General features: G+C 36.0%; 1 protein-coding gene across 2 annotated transcripts; it reads left to right on the top strand.

Moving 5' to 3' along the window:
- The first annotated feature begins 4,697 nt into the window (after window positions 1–4,697).
- On the top strand, window positions 4,698–19,649 carry LOC143860484 (aspartic proteinase 36-like). Of its 2 annotated transcripts, XM_077371154.1 has the most exons (10): window positions 4,699–5,161; window positions 5,447–5,576; window positions 6,207–6,454; window positions 7,945–8,169; window positions 11,164–11,326; window positions 11,408–11,478; window positions 14,324–14,414; window positions 17,672–17,747; window positions 18,564–18,635; window positions 19,177–19,649. In XM_077371154.1, the coding sequence occupies exons 1-10, from the start codon at window positions 4,947–4,949 to the stop codon at window positions 19,323–19,325; spliced, it is 1,440 nt and encodes a 479-aa protein (XP_077227269.1). In that variant the 5' UTR covers window positions 4,699–4,946; the 3' UTR covers window positions 19,326–19,649. The 2 variants fall into 2 exon arrangements, with proteins under 2 accessions (XP_077227270.1, XP_077227269.1); XM_077371155.1 differs by lacking the exons at window positions 11,164–11,326; window positions 11,408–11,478 and having other exon boundaries at window positions 4,698–5,161.
- The last annotated feature ends 355 nt before the right edge of the window (window positions 19,650–20,004 follow it).

Below are 20,004 nucleotides of genomic sequence, written 5' to 3'. Positions count from 1 at the left end.
ATGTTCCCTTATCATCGCTACGAGCCTCTAACCAATGATATGATTTTCCAAGGAAATTACATGTGGGGTCCCACGATATTTTGGGGCCTTGCAACGGACGGCCTGGATGTAGGAAATCTCCTATGGATCTATACAGATTTTGAGAAAGTCGCTCTTGGGATCAATGATACATCCAATTTCTAGGTCCCACACAAGTACATTGTATTTGGAATCGAGACCGTTCATCTTGTATATCATCATGCCGGTATGGTTCTGATCCCGAACAGACATCTTATGCCTAGGCGCTGTTCGTTTTAGATTGTGGCAATCTATTATGTGCCCTACCTAAAACCGATTATTGGACTCAAAATTAATGCAATTTTGAGTCCAATAATTGGATTGGGGCTCGCAATCTGTTGTCATGAAAAAGACTACAAAAATCATAAGCTTAGCTTTTCTTTTGCCAAACCCGAAACTGATGGTAAGTTTAAGATGGATGCTTCTACATTATCTTTCTTCATTTTTATTAAAACTCATCTTTCAATTAGCAACAAGGCCCTTTTTTTCTCGTGAAATATAAGGCTTTGTTTCCACGATAGAGACCAACACTCTACATCAATTCTTGAAGGGAAATGTTAACAGCACTACTGTATTTTGATGAGGGCACTCCTCACTTTATTAAAAGTACGGTATGGCCCGCACCATAGGATGATCCAAACCGTCCATTAGATAGGTTGTGCCCCAAAAATTATTTCCATAGATTGATCCTAACCCTCCGATTTATAGAGGGTTAGGATCTACCATCTAACATTCAAATCGGAATTTCGGTCGGAAATTTTGAAATTTATTAAATACTCTTTTTTAATTTATTATCAGATTTCGACCGAAATTTCGGAATTTCAGGGTTCCAAAACCGAAACCGAAATTTTAAACCATGGTTGGGATTAACCTATGGAAATGATTTCTGGGGCACAACCTATTTAGTAGGGCTGCAACTCGGGTCGGGCGGGTCGGGTTTTGGAGAACCCAACCCTACCCGAGAAATATCTCGGGTCGGGTCGGGTCGGGTTTTTTTCCGGAAAACCCACGATTCCGAAACCCGGCCCTACCCATGATAAATCTCGGGTCGGTTCGGGTCGGGTCGGGTTTTTTCACGTTGACGCAAATTTTTAAGGAAAATTCTTGTTTGGCAAGGCAACTCAACTCATAGAAGCAGAAATTACACTCACATTACACTTGAATCAAACAATGATGTAATTACACTCACATCACACTTGAATCAAACAATGCTGTAATCAAACAATGTTGTAATTACAATCAAACAATGCTGAATCAAACACTTGAATCAACTCAACTCATAGAGGCAGAAATTACACTCACATACAGTAACAGTGGGTGCGTGGGTTTTCACTTTTAACTTTGGGATAATTACATTTACACCCCCTCTAGTTTCTGACACATCCACTTCCACCCCTATAGTTTAAAACGTGACAAATACACCCCTGTAATTTCAATTTGTTTAAGGTTTGCCCCCTCAGCTGAAGGTTCGTCCATAGATTGAAGGGTTAGGATGATCCGACGGAGCTTATTTTTTGGGCACACCATATCTATGTTAGGACCCATCAAATGAACGCTTTGGATCATCCAAATAATGTGGGCCCCTACCTGAATCCAAACACTACCAAAAAATCATCCAAATAATGTGGGCCCACATTGTTTGGATGATCCAAAGCGTTCATTTGATGGGTCCTGACATAGATAGGGTGTGCCCAAAAAATCAGCTCCATTGGATCATCCTAACCCTTCAATCTATGGATGAACCTTCAGCTGAGGGGGCCTACCTTAAACAAATTGAAACTACAAGGGTGTATTTGTCACGTTTTAAACTATAGGGGTGGAAGTGGATGTGTCAGAAACTAGAGGGGGTGTAAATGTAATTATCCCTTTAACTTTTAACTAACAATAGAAAAAATGTACATACTATAACTTATGTAACTCGGGTCGGGTCGGGTCGGGCCCCTTCAAACCCGGCTCGACCCGAGATTCATGCGGGTTTTTGAATGCTGAACCCGGCTCGACCCGAAACCCATATAACCTGAACCCGACCCAGGCTATTTTCGGGTCGGGTCGATGCGGGTCGGGTAAAACCCGGCTCGAGTTGCAGCCCTACTATTTAGGTTGTGGCCCATCTAATGGACGGTTGGATCATCCTATGGGGCTGGCCATACCGGACTTTTAATAAAGTGAGGAGTGTGATCATCAAAATACAGTAGTCCTGATAACATTTCCCTTCTTGAATTGCATGCTTCAAGAACAAAATGAGAGAATAACATAAATGAATAATGTGTTAGCCTACATGCTTGATGGAAGCTCAGTACATCAATATTAACACATTAAGATCCTTCTTTCTGCACTAGCAACTATACAAAGATAGTATTTTCTATGTTGTGGTGTATCTTGTGCAAGGGAAAAGAAGATCTAGGGCATCTTTGCGCGTGGTAGAAGCTAGAGAAAGGGAGGCGAAGATCACCGTTCAACTTGTTGAAGAAGAAAAAAACCTTGAATCCACAAGGAAAACTATAAAATCTGAAACTTGTTTTATTATTAAATGAGAGATGATAATCCTAACGGTCATTCACGTCCGTTATTTATAAACATCAAGCCTTCCTCTCCCTTTGACTCCTACTCATGTCCTACTCTAACAGAAACTCCTAATGGCAATCATAATAGGACTCCTAGTCCAATTAAAACACTAAGCTACTAGAAACTAACAAGGGAAATAAGAAAATTAAGAAACCGTCCTACATCATTTGGGCACATCCAGGGCTCAAGAAGACAAACTAAAGGAGAAAAGGCTGGGTGAAAACACTTAAAAATTAGAACATCAATGGCAGTCAGTAAGTGGGTTTGATCTTGTTATATATGATTATTTTCTTTATTTTAGCGGCTAAAGATCGTTTAGATCTAACCCTAAGGCATTAGAGGAATTGCTTTGTTTGGGCTTATCTCAACCCTCACTCTAACATTGTCATGTGTACCAGTATAGGATTACTATGTGATTTGGTAGGGACCATCACATAGGGCATTTTCACAGCTGTTGCATGAGAGAGCAGCCACAGATGCTCACTCTTCAATAGATTTTGTCATAGGGGTATTAAAAGAAGATGGTTGGGATCACCATAATTAAGAATTGGCATTGTCATCCTACTTTGATGCTAGAGTGGTTCAAATAAATGAACAAAATAGGGGAGCAGAACTTTAAATAGAGGCAGATAGGAGAATTTATGGCACCCTCTATTTCCTATCCAAGCCTGGTGTTTTAATTCTAACGGACTTGGAGTTCTATTTCCGGATTCTGACAATACAAACACACCCTATTCTCAGTCACACAATCTCTTACCAATGTCATTGTCCTTTTCCTTGGGCCTTGCTTGAACAGTGTCTAAACGGAAAGGGTAGGAAAAATATATAGCCATGATGAGTAGTGCAATAACGAAAAGCATGTGCTTCTATGGCATTTAATTTAGGGATAATTACATTTACACCCCCTCTAGTTTCTGACACATCCACTTCCACCCCTATAGTTTAAAACGTGACAAATACACCCCTGTAGTTTCAATTTGTTTAAGGTTTGCCCCCTCAGATGAAGGTTCGTCCATAGATTGAAGGGTTAGGATGATCCGATGGAGCTGATTTTTTGGGCACACCATATCTATGTCAGGACCCATCAAATGAACGCTTTGGATCATCCAATTAATGTGGGCCCCTGCCCGAATCCAAACACTACCAAAAAATCATCTAAATAATGTGGGCACACATTGTTTGGATGATCCAAAGTGTTCATTTGATGGGTCCTGACATAGATATGATGTGCTCAAAAAATCAGCTCCATCGGATCATCCTAACCCTTCAATCTATGGACGAACCTTCAGCTGAGGGGGCATACCTTAAACAAATTGAAACTACAAGGGTGTTTTTGTCGTTTTAAACTATAGGGGTGGAAGTGGATGTGTCAGAAACTAGAGGGGGTGTAAATGTAATTATCCCTTTAATTTATGAGGCAAAGATAGAGACGTTTTAAAACTTGAGGGTCTGAGGGACCTTCTTCCCATGCCACCAACATTGGTTCTTGTTAGCAAATAAGATTATTTTAATTCAATCTTATCTGCAAATGGGGTCATTAATCCACTTTGAAAGACAATGACAAAGATAGGTATTTCTCTAAAATTATTTAGGGATTTGCTAGGCAATTTTGTGGAAAGCCATTTTGCGGCTGACTTTTGCATGAGAGAACAGCCACATAGGCTCACATTGCAGCAGATTTCTTCTTATTGATTTAATTCATCTGAGCGCCTGATTTGGAAACTGGGGTTTGCTGGGGATTCTCTTTCATACTCCTGCTACTATATCATAGTGCATTATATGATCGTTAAAAATAAGAGTTATATAGTAGCATAATCCCATGGAATTGTATAAGATCAACGGTCTTGATTGAATATACATATGCACCAAGTGTGGGACTTCACCCCATTGATCGGACGGCATAAGAAATAGGAAAGAGTTAAGAACAACAAATCACGTTATAAGGGGTGCAAATTATCTTACAAGGGTGCGAATTTATCATCAATCCAATAAAAACAGGGAAGAATTTGCAAAAAAAAGGAGTTTACTTTTGGACGGTTTGCCGTTGGAAATGGGTTGTCGGAGGTCTTCACTTTCCCCCACCTTTCGCCCATTCCCCCCCCCCTCTCTCTCTCTCTCTCTCTCTCATCTTTGTTTTGCTCTTCTCTTTTTATTCTTTTCAAAGAAACCCTAATTCTTCATATTAAAAAACAGAGAGAGACAGAAACATAGAGAAAGATAAAAAGGATCTGTTCAACTTATCTGAATAAATTATCAAATCCTTCTTATTCTTCCATTCATCTAGGGTTTCGGTTGCAGTAGAACGAGAAGCAAAATCAGTATTAATGGATCTAAGAGATAGAGTTTTAATTTCTCTTTCTCTTTTGATTTTGGCGGTTTCCTTTGTCTCTGGCTCTGCGATTTTGAAAGTTCATCATAAATTCGCAGGACGTGGACGTCCTCTTTCTGAATTCAAAGCTCACGATAATCTTCGCCATGGCCGAATTCTTGGTGCTGTTGATCTCCCCTTGGGTGGTATAGGCCTTCCCTCTAAAGCAGGGTATGTGCATTTGCTATTGTTTTTTACTTTATTTTCTGTTTAATTTTTCCTCATTTGATTAATGTTTTCGCGACGTGTGATTTACATCATTGTTGCTGGGTAAAGTTTGATTTTTTTTTTTAAGTTATGAGATTGAACCATGTGAAAAGTCTGAAATTTATATTCTAGAATTTCTTTCTTGATCTTTGCTTTTTTATTTTTACTTTCTTTTATTGCAGATTTTACTTTTATCTTATTTATTTGTTTGTTTTCTAAGGTTTGATTTCTTATTTTGATGGGTTTTAGGTTGTATTACGCTGAAATTGGAATAGGTACTCCTCCAAAGAGCTATTATGTTCAAGTCGACACAGGAAGTGACATTCTGTGGGTGAATTGTATTGAGTGCAAGCAGTGTCCGAAGAAGAGTGACCTTGGTGTATGTTTCGATTTTCGGGTTATTATAATTTGGTTCAATACTTTTTTTTTTTTTTTTTAATCATTGGTTCATCACTTCTTCATCCATATTTTTTAAATTTATTTCTCCCCAAGGGACTATTATTATTGGTTTCACAATTGATTATCTTGCTCCTATCATTATTATTTGACTTCTAGTTGATACTATGTTCTAAGAATTTGAAGTATCTTTTAACTGGAATTTAGTAGTGCAACTTTATGCAACAAGATATGCATTCAAACTTCTCTGTCCTGATAGCTAGCTAGTTTTTTGGTTGCTTATGTGTCCACAGTTGGTCTACGTTGTCTTCTCGCCTAACTTCATTTTATTCTGGGATAGTGATACATAAGTTGATTCCCATGCTTCTTGCTTGTGGCATCCTGCTTTCCTGTGCTGTCTTTGACAGCTTTTGTTGGTTTTGTTTTATTTGCTCAATCTAGCATTACACACTAAATCCTTGAAATCTAATTTGTTTGGTTTCCATTTATTACTCCGTGTTGCTTCAGAGTTAGCAAAATATCCATACAGCTTCGTTTCAGTACCTTTTTTTTTATGTTCGAAAGGATTATTACATTTTTCTGAGTTCTATGGTCGACTTTCTATTCTATGCAGATACACCTCACTCTATATAATCCAAAAGACTCCACGAGTGGAAGTTTGGTTACTTGTGATCAACCTTTTTGTTCCTCAACATCTGATGGCCAGATTCCAGGATGCAACCAGGATGTGCTCTGCCAATATAGTGTGTTCTATGGAGATGGGAGCACGACTAGTGGGTATTATGTGAAAGATTTTGTGCAATACGGCCAAGTCTCTGGAAATCTCCAAACTATAAAAGCCAATGCAAGTGTTGTATTTGGGTGAGTTATGCTTCTTTTGTCACACATTACATATACAACTCATATATGTATGCACACACACACATATAAGTCTCTTAGTGAAACCTATTAAATGTTTATGTGCAAACTACAAAAATGTTACTATCACATATTTAAAGAAAATAACTCCTTCCAGAGTTGCCTCTCCTTGCTTGATTTCATTGATCTCATCTTTAACTCAAACACGTGCGACATTCCCTATCTTTGGGTAGGTCTGAGAAATAGCATCCTAAATCTCCTTTGCTGTTCTTAGAAAGAGTTTTCCATTACTTATATCAGGTTGTGCATGGAGTGTAGGAGCCAAGACATGATTGCTGGTTATCCTCTCAATCTATCAGATGGCTTACGCGAGAATCCCTCGTCCCTTGGAGATTTAAGTGCCCCCTTAGGAATATGATGGATACTATTGCTCCTGTGGAGTTTGTTTTCTTGCATATTCATTGGGAAGGAAATGCCCGCGCTGATGCCTTTGCAAAATTTGGTCTCGCATGTGTAGAGTTCATAGTTTGGCATGATATATATTTTGTTTTCTTGGCTGTCTTCTTCTCTTCTTGTTTTTTTTTTTCTTTTGGTTTAATATATTGCATGTTTGAAAAAGATAAACAATGCCCAAACTATGAGTTCAAGAAAAGCTACATTTAGGTAGGAACCATTATACAAGAGCAGTACTGAATGCTTCTGGAGATACACCTTAGATGCTCTTGAGAATAAGCCAACCGACTGGGAATATGGCCCATAGCTCAATTGGATGGTGCTCTTCATCTCAATCTTGATATCACATGTTACCTACCAAATAAATCAATGGAATTTAAAGTAACCATTTATAAGTGAAATGACAGTGGAAGACATTATTTCTGCTTACTCAGTTCTGTTAAGCATCAAATGCAATGGGGTGATGCTCATCACTCTTTCATGCGTTGGAAAATATATTTAGTTTACTTTTATTTCTTTTACTAAGTAAAGAATTTATAAAGTTTTCTGCTAATTAGTTTCTTGGTTCCAATTTGTAGCCATATTGCATTCGACAAAAGTGTCCTACCTCTTGACACTCTGAAAATACTTTGGCTTTCTGGGTTCTGTGCATGTCTTTATTGCTAACTGCTTCCTTTATGATCCAACAATGAAGAAGAGGAAGCGCTCCTTGATTTATGGGTGCTAATAAATTCTGCTAATTTTTTTACGATTTTGTCATGTCAATGCTTTTTTATTAAGATTTCTGGTTTCATTTAACTATAGATGAAGCTGTGGATGCATCTTACGAAAACAAACCATTTCATGTACAAATTGGAAGGGTCAGTTTTAGTACCTTTCTTTGTAGCAGCATCCTGAAAAATCCTTTGACTGGATTTGTGCTCATAGAATTATCTCAAATTCTTTGATTTGAAGTTTGATAATTTTTTTTGTAGGAGGGGGAGCTCAGCTCCACATTTTTTACTATTATTTTATATAGGATTTCATTGATTTTGGTACAGGTGTGGTGCTCAACAATCTGGGGATCTAGGTTCATCTGGTGAAGCAGTTGACGGAATTCTTGGTTTTGGACAATCAAATTCTTCAATGATTTCACAGATGGCTTCATCTGGAAAAGTGAAAAAGATGTTTGCTCATTGCTTAGATAGTGTAAATGGAGGTGGAATCTTTGCTATTGGAAATGTCGTGCAGCCCAAAATGAAAATGACACCATTAGTACCAAATCAGTATGTAATGTTTCTACTTAATGGAGAATCATTAGCGGTGTGCTTCCTTTTGTATTCTGTTTATGGTTTCAAATTGAATCCCCTTTTTATTTCAGTGAGTTCGTTTTGCATTAATTTTACCAATTAGATCTGCTTCCTTCTCCTTAGCATTGTAGTTCTGCTAATATATATTAGGGTCAACTTAGATGGAATTTTCCAATTAAACTCAGGAAGTGAATGTGATTGCCTCTTTTCATTATGTCTTTTTCCTTAGCAACAGTTTCCCAAGATGGTATACAATGTAATCTTGTAGCAAAGTCCTTTTGTCTTCATAATTATATCCATAGAAAGTAGCTTAGCTAAATATGCTTAAGAATTATAAATATCTTCTATATCAGAATGAATATGTAATATATAGTTCAAAAAGCTGGGTTGCTTAGAAATCATCTTTTACCCCTTGTAACTACAATTTATGGTCTTTTAGGTTTTGAGAGCTGGTGCAAAAATGGTTTTGAGCAATTTATATAACCAACCTAAAATGTATTTTGGGGCAGACAAATTGGAAAAGAGCTAGTTTCATGTTCTAAGAATTTTGTTTTACTCATAAGTCACGACATACTAACGCATATAACATAAACAATCAAATGGAAGACTATTTATCTGTTTTCTTTATAAACATCAAATTTAGTGTATAATAATAACACAAAGTAAATAAGCAATACTTTATTACAATAAATTATAATTATATTATGATATTTTTTTATTTTATTACAATGATTTGTATTTTGTGGGATGTTATATACATAAACGTAACATGTCTCGTGGGATGTTATACACATATACATAACATGTCTCTCTATCACATTTTTGTTTGGTATCTTCTTGCCCTAGATCTTTCTAAACTGTTTTTTTTTCAGTAAAATTCCAATTGTCCAAAAAAAGAAGGGAGAAGGAATTGGAAATATGGAAGAAGATGTATATCTCTTTGGCAGGAAACTTGGACAGTCTTCGTTATATTCTCCTCTTCAAAATCTTCGGGCAGGTTGCAGTTGCAGAGAGATTTCATGATAGGAATCAATTTATTATGTCAGCCAAAGCCGTAAGGGAGCAGAAGTACCTAGCTATTGTGTAGAAATTCATGATGAAATGGGGTTCACTGGTGTTAAAGTATAAAAGATTAAATAACGCCGTCTCCATCGGCTTAAGCTTTTGGAGTAACTGGTTGTTTCACATGGTATCAAAGCCAAATGTCCTGAGTTCAAACCTCTTCGATAGCAAAAATCCACATGCAATGGCCAAACCCAAAAGAGGGGCCACACGTGAGGGGGAGTGTTAAAGTATGAAAGATTAAATAACGTCATCTCCATCAGCTTAAGCTTTTGGAGTAACTGGTTGTTTCACAACTGGAACCATCACTAGGTTTTGAAGAGCATCGTAGATTATTTAGGGTACAAACTAGACAAGCTACTTTTCATTGCTAACTAAGAGTTTCTGTGTCTTTTGCAATACATTTGCTTGAAAAGGCTAAATAAATGAATGTTAGGTGAATTCTGGCTAACCATGTTAGATTTGCCTTCTTTCCATGCTGAACTTCTAGGGTTCGACGTACAGTTTTCATGTTGGCATTATGAGATATGGTCTTTTTCTGCTCCCGGTCTAATCCTGAAAGGCTGCTGCTTCGATGCAACTTTCCATATGCAATTTGAATTCATCGTGTCTTGTTCCCTTTGCTTGACAACCATGTATAGATTTTTTTTCTTTTACATCCTTATATTTGATGGGTAGTGTATTCTATGTTTTTACATACTGCAGTGTAATTTTGATTCTCATTCATGGTTTTAGTTTCCTTTTCTTTAATTGAGTTAAATCTTGTTATATATATATATATATATATATATATATATATATATATATATATATATATATATATATATATATATATATATATATATATGAGAGAAGTGTTCTAGCGCAGCTGCTCAGATAGCTTATCCGAGCAGCTGCTTCAAAAACTCATGTGGCCCCACATTTTTGGGGTGATCCAAAGCATTCATTTGGAAGGCCCTTCCATGGATATGGTGTGTACCAAAAATCAGCCCTTTAGGATCATCCTAACCCTGCCATTTGTGGAGGGAAAAAATGGTCAGAAACAATGTCTGTCCATTTTCCCCTCCACCTTTGATTGGGTTAGGATGATCCTATAGGGCTGATTTTTGGTACACACCCTATCCATGGAAGGGCCTTTCAAATGAATGCTTTGGGATCACCCCAAAAATGTGAGCCACATGAGTTTTTGAAGCAGCTACTTAGATAAGCTATCTGAGCAGCTGCGCAGGAACACATTCTCTCTCTCTCTCTCTCTGTATATATATCTCTCTGTATATATATATATATATATATATATATATATATATATATATATATATATATATATACAGAGAGAGAGAGAGAGAGAACGGTTCCTACACATATGTGTAGAGAGTTCTCTACACACTAGCTTAAAATACAGTGGGGGCCCACATTGTTTGGGTGATCCAAGCCATCCATTTTAAAGGCCCTCACATAGATAGGGTGTCTACAAAAAATTTGATCCACAGGATCATCCCAACCCTACGATTTGTGGAGGTAAAATGGATGTCTTTAAACCTTCACAAATTAGTCCATTTTTTGTCTCCACAGTTCGAATGGTTAGGATGATCCTATGGATCTGATTTTTTGTGGACACCCTATCTATGTGAGGGCCTTAAAAATGAACGGTTTGGATCACCCAAATAATGTGGCCCCCACTGTATTTTAAGCTAGTGTGTAGATAACTTATCTACACATATGTGTAGGAACCGTTTTCTCATATATATATATATATATATATATATATATATATATATATATATATATATATGTATATATATATATGTGTGTGTGTGTGTGTAGGAACCGTTTTCTCATATATATATATATATATATATATATATATATATATGTATTCTCCATTTTGATATATTTTCATTATTGTAGGCCACACTACAATGTGATTTTGAAGGCAATTGAGGTTAAGGGTAATGTACTACAACTTCCTAGCGATTTATTCGAGACTGGAGACAAGAGGGGGACTATCATTGATAGTGGTACGACCTTAGCTTATCTTCCAGAGACAGCTTATAATCCTTTAGTGAATGAGGTATAACATTTTTTATGAACTCGGCTCATTTGGGGATCCTTTCAGTTAAATCTTACTCACATGATATAATTTTTTCCTTAGATTATGTCTTCCCAGTCGAATTTGCAGCTGTCTAAGGTTGAGGATTTCCTATGCTTTCAATATACGGGAAGGTAAGATGTTTTGGCCAACCAAATCAAATCTTTATGTAGGTTCTGACTTTAAAATGCTTGAAAAATCAAGTAATTATTTGAAAGTGAAGCAAATATTTGGTACCAAGAGTATCATTAGTTATTTCGAGTTTAATTATGAAAATACAAATTTATGACTAAGAGTTTTGTTCTTTATTTGAAAATTTCTGTATATGTAGGCCTTATTCATTTCGTTCATTTTGTTTGGTACTATGTCACAAATATCTCCGATATTTTCAAAATATAGCGATTTTATTGCGATATTTTGATAAAAAGACAAATTTTTTGATATAATCCCGAGAAGTTAAAAAATATAATATAATATATAATATATTCTTCATTCCATTTAAAATATATATATATATATATATATATATATATATATATATATATAGTGATATTTTCATTTATAGTGATAATATCATCATATTTTTACGATATTTAAAAATATTTTTTATTTTTTATTTTTCCTTTGTTTATATGCTTTTTTTTAATTTTTTTAAATAATTTATTTTATCATCTTTTTCCTGATATAAACCCAGAAACGGGCGGCACAATGTACGAGGCTTCCGCCATATAAACCCAAAAAAAAAAATCAATATATCCCGAGAGTTCCCCTTGCTGAGAAATTCCCTAGAATGATATTTGTGACATAGGTTTGGTAATAGTACGCTGCACAACTTGTTCTTTCTACCAACTCCCAGGAATGCATCCTTTAGGAAACATCTCACATATGGTCTCACAGGGCTTGGTGATGTAGATTCAAATGTCGATTTCAGTATTCGTGTCGGTCATCATGGAAACAGAAACATTTTGGTCTTGGATGGAAATTTCGGTGGAAATCTTGTAAAATCACGGAAACATATGGAAACCTATGCAAACAATGGAAATTTAAGATGAGACTTTTGTAAATTTTAGAATAAGTGCAAATACACACATGGAAATCATTACATAGGCAATACAACCAGTCATAATGGTTTAACAACATGGTATACCCAGTGACATGTGTTGGTGCCTTGTTTGGAACAAAATAGTGCATTATTAAATTTTAGTAGTGCTGAACAAATAGACAATTATAATTTACAAAAGGGGACTGAAAAATATTTTGTTATACATATTACAGACATTCACCTATTTGATAAACATTTCCATCTGTAATATTTCTTTTCATTTCATCATATTTTGATGATGACACCACTCTTCATTTTATAGCCTTTGACAACAAGTTAAAAAAAGAGTAAAATGAAGAGAGCATTGTCATTATCAAATTGTGGTAGTGCTGATAGTAGGCCCTTACATAAAGCCTAAGAGTTAGCGATTACGGGCTAGGTTTTCTTTCCTCCTCTTTACCAAACGACGAAGAGAAACTGAGTTTCTGATCGAAGAAGGAGAAGAAAGGGTTGTCTTGCTTTTTTAACGGCGATTATAGAAGCTTAATGTCAGGTCATGACGTGAGGAGCGAAATGACGATTTGACGATACTTATGATGGTGGAAGATCTGACAAATCAACTCAACTAAGCCTTTGTCTCAAACTAGTTGGGGTCGGCTATGGTGGAAGACCTGACGAATCACAAAAGTGAGAAGAATTGATTAAAGCAACGCAACGATGTTAAACGCATCTTTTTTAGGTTTTATTAATAGAGCATGTTGGAGGATCAATGGAGGCATTGAACTTAACGTTCATGACAGATCAAAGTTCACTTGGCGTAGTATGAGTCATGCAGTGGCAGAGCTGCCTGTTGAGGTTTGAGATGTTCCATGCTGGTTACATATATATTTGTTGCAGCTACTCTCATTTCTCTTTTTGGAGGTCTCGCACGTTGGATCGTAATCATATGATAGAGTTTGGTCAGATGGATTCGTTGGGATGTTGGAGAATTAGCTTTAGTGAAGATGAGATTCATTCTTTGGATTGGTCATTATCTCTCGGTATTGACATGTACAGCCATAAGTTGTTGCCATTCTAATTTTTAAAATAGTTGCAAACTAGGCCCTTCAACGTTAATTCACTTATTAATGGAGAACTTTAATAACTAAGACTTTATGACTTTTATGATCTTTTATTAGTTGTAGACTTTGGACATACATTATTCATTTCCTTAAGCTTCGTCCTGCTCCAAATGGGAAAGGACTTATCTTAAGAAGGAAACCCACTCCCGAAGGTGTGCTATTAAGTGGTTGTTCCTTTATAAACACCACCAACCTCAAAAGTTCCTGGAAATCTAGGCCATCACCCACGAACCTCGTAAGGTCTTGGAAATCTAGGCCATCAACTAAGACCCTTATAGATCTGTCTCTCCATTTATTCACACCTTTTCTCTGCTGGATTTAGTTTTTACCTAAATCAAGTGCTTCCCAATGCCTACACGATCCAATGCATTGGACTTTCTTGAAAGTTGGGGCAATTTTCCAAAATGTTTACATGCTTCCTTCCCAAGCATCTTCATAATTGAATGATAAAGTCACTCTTATATTTCTTGAATATTGTGAATTTCTTTTCATGACTTATATGTTAACATGTAGTCATTACTTCTTTCTTTGAATTATGCTCTGGTTTTCGGAATTCCTTTTAAACAACTGTGACTCATGTCCAACATAATCACCCGCCTTTTTTTACGTCACTGATTATTGATTAATTATTTGGTATTCCTTATTCAATTTCTGATGCTTTGCCTCATGTGCATTAGTTTCCTCCAAATATTTTTCTTTGATTACTGTTTTTTTTAATGATTCTTTGATTAATGTTACAGATCTAATACTATTTTGTTGGAGTAACTTTAGTTGAGTTGATGATCTTAAACCCCTTGTTTCTTTTTCTTTTTGCAGTGTGGATGATGGATTTCCATCTATTACATTTCATTTTGAAAACTCACTTTCATTGATGGTTTATGCTCATGAATATCTATTCCAAATAAGTGTAAGTGAATTAGTGTTTCTATAGCCGTTCAAAAAATATGGTGTTTCTATAAAGTGCTTTCCATTATCACATATATCTGATTAATTGCATGCTTTAGAAAGTGAAAGGAGTTATTATTCTCTTAAGTTCCCTTATGTGGTATGCTTTTCTCTTAGGCTTTTATTATCTAATCTCTTCTATACAGTTTACAGGAAAGGTCATTTTTATCAAGTATGGTTTGAGAATTTGAAAGTTGTACTGTCAATGCTTGAGCTACTTATTCAATGGATGTTTTGGGGTTTTTATGTATACATTCAACATAAAATACTAATGACCTCGCAATGGCGGGAGCCTCGTGCACTGTGCCGCCCTTTTTTTATTCAACATAAAATACTAATGACCAATATAACTGCCACTATCCAATCTATGACACAAATTACATTCACAACTGTATTATAGTAGAAATGCATTCTCTAACACCTTTCTTAACGCTTGTTTTGTGCATCAAATGTTTGCTTGAGAGAAAGTCATGCCATCCTCTTCATTGGCATATGACGAGAATTTCAACAACCTTTTTCACTCAACATGGAGGCAATCTGACCTGCTTGAACCTTGTCTTTTCAGAATGGTAATGTGTCTCGATATGTTTTAAGCCAACTGCTGGGTCAACTCAACTAGTTTTCCAACCACGGTGACATGGATTAAGATTGATGATATATTCATCAATCAGCGTCTTTTCCATGATTCAGTGGAGCATTTTTGTTGCACCAGTATTCATTACTTTGTAAAATGCTCCTTCCAAGAGCCATGCTAGAGACATAAGGGGCTAGTATTCGAAGGTTAAAGACTAATGATTTCAGAACCTGTGCACATGGATCAGAAATACGATTGAAGGTCAAAGTTTGAGCCCACAGAGCTTCATAGTGTGATTTTATATTTTAATATAAACTGAATTAAAGAAAAGGAAATAGATAAAAAATGTTTGGTATCCTCATAGTTTGTAATTTTACCACAATGTTTTTAAACAATAAAACTTTTAATTAAGGTCTCATGATTTCTCCATTTTTTAAAATCATTTATCTGTATTATTATTACATTTGTCAATTATCCAGAAAATATATTTTTGTATGTTCATACTGTTTTGGAAGAGCCTTCAACTTTTTGCATCCAGGCTTTTACATTAAAACATACTTTTATTGGGGTGTATAAAGACTTGAGTTTGTTAGTATGGTCATAGTTGTCAAACTCTTATGAGTCGTACGAGTCAACTCTTGAGTCGAGTCGTTGGGCTTTTGAGGCGAGTCGCATGGGTGACTCGCCTCTGTTGAAGACTCTTACAAGTCGTCTGGTGACTCTTACGAGTCGTTGCGAGTCGATTCGAAAACTAAGACTCTTACGAGTCAAGTCGAGTCGCTGGGCGTGGGCTTTCTTGTTTTGATGGTGGAAAACTTTGAAGTTGGAATTTCGAACTTAATTATTATTTTTTTAATGGTAGGCAATTGCATTAAATGCAAAAAAAGACCGTGGATGTCTATACAAATAAATAAAGAGAGAAAAAGAAAGACAAGAACAAGCCCCATTGCAAGGGTCAAGGAGGAACGCAGTCAAATAGCTCAACTCTCTCCCTAGAGATACCATCTCTAGCTAAACTTGCCATCAGACTATTAGCTGACCGCCTAATATGATGGAAAGAAATCGATGCATCACTCACCCTGATCTCATCAAATAAAGAGGCAAATCTTCAAGGGAAGGAATGAGAGCCACTAAGCCACCTTATCATATTGAGAGAATCTCCTTCTACCACTACCTTGTTCAAATCTTCATCACAATATACCTATGTTGCATGGATTCTAATTCGCGTGTTGGAATCCGACACGGATTCGGCAAACCCCAAAAAGTAGGATTCAGATTCGGTAATTTTTAAATAAAATAACATTTTAAAAATTAAAAATTAAAATTATATATGTATGTATATGTATATATATTTATGAAAAATTTGATGATGAAGGGTTGAGGCCTTTGAGTTTTTATTAAGAGAGTCGAACAAGAAGGAAGGGGAGTCGATTTTCAAGGGTCGAGCCGCTAGGGTTTTTATTAAAAGAGTACGGGTTTCGCTTTCATGTAAAAAAGGTTAAGAAGGAAACATGTTTAAAGGGAAACTTTACAGGTTTCACATTTTAGAAGAGACAATGATGAATCGGATTCGCTCAAAAACACAGGATTCGTGAGGGATACGGCTACGCCATGAATCCGGGTGTGTCCCACATGAATCCATGTCTGATTCACGTGTGGAGACGTGTCGACACGGATTCGGCATAGGGGGGCAAAGAATTCATGCAACACAGCAATATACATTATTTCTTGGTAGATAGCACGCACTAAAGCTTCACTAGCGTCTGCGACTCCAATGGGATGCCCATTTCATAACACCAAATTCATCCCTGAAGACTCCCTCAATTCCGATAGGACCAGGGTTCCCCATGCTAGACTCGCCAAAGTTTAGCTTCAAAAAACCAAGTGTGGGGGAGTCTTGGGCAATCATGGGTTCTTAGCCTGAACCACCACAAATCACCTTCCAACCATATCATAAATCATAGGCGGATACAAATCTAAAGCAATGAAGGGTTTTCACCCATGATTAAGTTCCAACCAGAAACTTAATTATTTTTGTGCATGCAAGTTACAAGCATATAGTTGTTTATATTTTTAGCTTAGTGCTTTATCTATGTGATATTGGGTTATATTTTTTACATGCTTCATCTTTTGATATATAATTATATTTTTTTGTTAACTTACCAACTTCTCCAAAAGCTTAAGCTGTTGGAGAAAGGCGTTATTTATCTGTTATACTTTAACACTCCCCCGCACGTGTGGCCCACTTGGCAAACACGTGGCACATGTGGTCCCACTTTGGGCCGACCATCGCATGTGGATTTTTGCTATCCGGGAGGTTTGAACAGGAGACCTTTGGCTCTGATACCATGTTAACTTACCAACGTCTCCAAAAGCTTAAGCTGTTGGAGAAAGGCGTTATTTATCTTTTATACTTTTAACATTTTTCAACTAAATTTATGTTCTTGTCAAAAACTCTTACGAGTCACGAGTCATAAAATTAAGAAATCGAGTCCGAAGTCAAGTCACGGGTTGACAACTATGAATATGCTTAAGTTGTTCACATGGTTATATAATCTCCCTTTTTTATGCAATCTTACTTTCTTTGTGATCTTAACTATCATTGACATTTCAAATTCATTATATGGCTTTGACACCTTATGCAGGATGACCGTTGGTGTGTTGGTTGGCAAAATAGTGGACTGCAGCCTAAGGATGGGAAAGATATGACAATTTTGGGAGGTATACACTAAAACTATATATCTTAAGCTATTAACTTGAAGCTCTCAATTTTTAAAGAGCCTATCCCTATATCAGTTCAAGTATTCAAATCATTCTTTAAAATAATTACTTGAGGCTTGACAAGTGTCATTGCGAAGGCAAATCAGATTGGTGGAAAATGGAAACTTGACCAAATTACTATCTTTGTTTAGACCAAAAACTTGACTAAATTACTATCTTTTTAGACCAAATTGCTATCAACCTTATACCACAAATCTAAGATTGTTTTTTGAACAGTACCACAAATCTAAGAATTTTATGGTGGATTTCATCAATCACAAGAAAATAGAGGGAAAAGGATTGCTTCCCGTAAACAGATAACATAATTAAGAGGTGTATAAAATGGTGCGCTCTTATAATGGTTGATTAAAAGTAAAACAATATGGGGCACACAATTATCTCTGACACAGTTCAACCAAAACACTGTGGATATGATATATGGATATGATCAATCCCTATCCAAGCCCTTCATTTTGAGATCCAAGGTTGTTATTATTTTACATGCTGATGTATTCATCATGGATCTTATAATTATGGAAATATTTACTTTAATAATCACCAGTTATTATACATGCTGATGTATTCATCATAGATCTTATAATTATGGAAATATTTAATTTAATAATTACCATGTATATTTTAATGAGCATCAAAGGTTTATATTTTATGTTCGTTAGGGCTTGATGAATCCTACTCGTGATTATTTTCCCAACATGAGAAAATGCTAGAGTTTGTTCATATTCGCTAGGCCCTCACTTTATTTCTATTTGCGTGCAGATTTAGTGTTATCAAATAAGCTAGTCTTCTACGACCTCGAAAATCAAACCATTGGATGGGCTGAATACAACTGTGAGTATCATATACCTTTTTTCAAAAAATAATTCATTTTACCGAGTCAAACTAGGGTGGCCCCTTTGATTATAAGCTTCCCTAACTCACGAAATTTATTGTTACTATTCCCTAGACTCCTAGAAGTAGTATTGGCAGTGGGGAGTAAAGGTTGTAGATTACAGGAGTGTGGAGGAACTTCTCAGATTATAAGTACAAAGTTTCACCCAAAATTGTATTCCTTAGTAACCACCAACTGGAAAAAATTATTCCCTAACATGGGTTTCTATTTCCCATTTGATTAATAAATAAGTTCACTAAAACATGTTGTGTCCCATTCATTATCTGTCTATAGGATCTAGAAAGAAGATACACTTTCTCTTCTACAGGCAGCACTCATTGATAAGTTGCTCACACATCAAAGGACCCGACCAATAGGAATTCGACAAATGTTTATTGTTTTTTCTCTTGGATAATAAAAAGTTGAATCCATTTTGGTGGGAATTGCAGTACATTAAAAAATATTTCTACCATTGACTTGCATTTTTGTTGTTGATTTCAGGTTCCTCAAGTATCAAAGTGCAGGATGAAAAGACTGGATCAGTATATAGTGTCAGTGCACACAATATTAACTCTTCCTGCAGTCTCGAGATGGGAAGTTTCACATTTTTGTTGTTACTAACAGCGGCATTGCTTAATTTAATTTATTGAATAGTCGCAAATTATAGGCGCCATGTGCTTTATATTGATTTATATTCATTCAATAAAAAAATTGCTACACTTCACACGTCTCTGGTGGTGTTTGGTGCATCTCCTGAAACATCTGTTTCAAAAGGAAAGTTCCGATGTAGGCCATTTTATATCAGAAGGGCTGATCAATTCACCATTTCATATTTTGAATGTATACATATAGAAGACAAAGATGAGAGAGAACGGGAAAAACAAGTTTCGGTCTTTTGTTTTTCCTCAGTTTTGTTTTATGTTGTATTATTTTTGTTACCTCACTGCAAATTCCATTTTTTCATTCTATCTTCATCATGGACTTCTTTGTTTCTTGTCATAATGGGGTTATTATGTCTTCTCTTTCTTTTCTGATTGATACACTGTGCCCCACAAACAAAGGAAAACATAACCACTTGCTTCTATTATATTGTATATTTAAGATCAGTGGCAAGGAAATATTAAAACTATTACTTGATAGCAACACTAATCTCAATCTTAATATCTTCTGTTTTATTTTATTCAATTCCTGATACAGTTGGTTCCTTTATTGTATAGCTAGCATGCATATATAGCATCCATGGATTCCTGCTACACTTGCAGAAACACATTGGATTGGACCATTGTGTTTTATATCGATCCAATCTTGGCTGCATGCTTATAATTTGTT

Source organism: Tasmannia lanceolata, unplaced genomic scaffold (genome assembly GCF_043159265.1).
Source record: "Tasmannia lanceolata isolate RefF3 unplaced genomic scaffold, GAP_Taslan_0.1 ptg000037l, whole genome shotgun sequence".
In the NCBI taxonomy this organism is placed as follows: Eukaryota; Viridiplantae; Streptophyta; class Magnoliopsida; order Canellales; family Winteraceae; genus Tasmannia; species Tasmannia lanceolata.
Note: the sequence above shows the minus strand (reverse complement) of the source record. Positions and strands in the feature narration are given on the sequence as shown.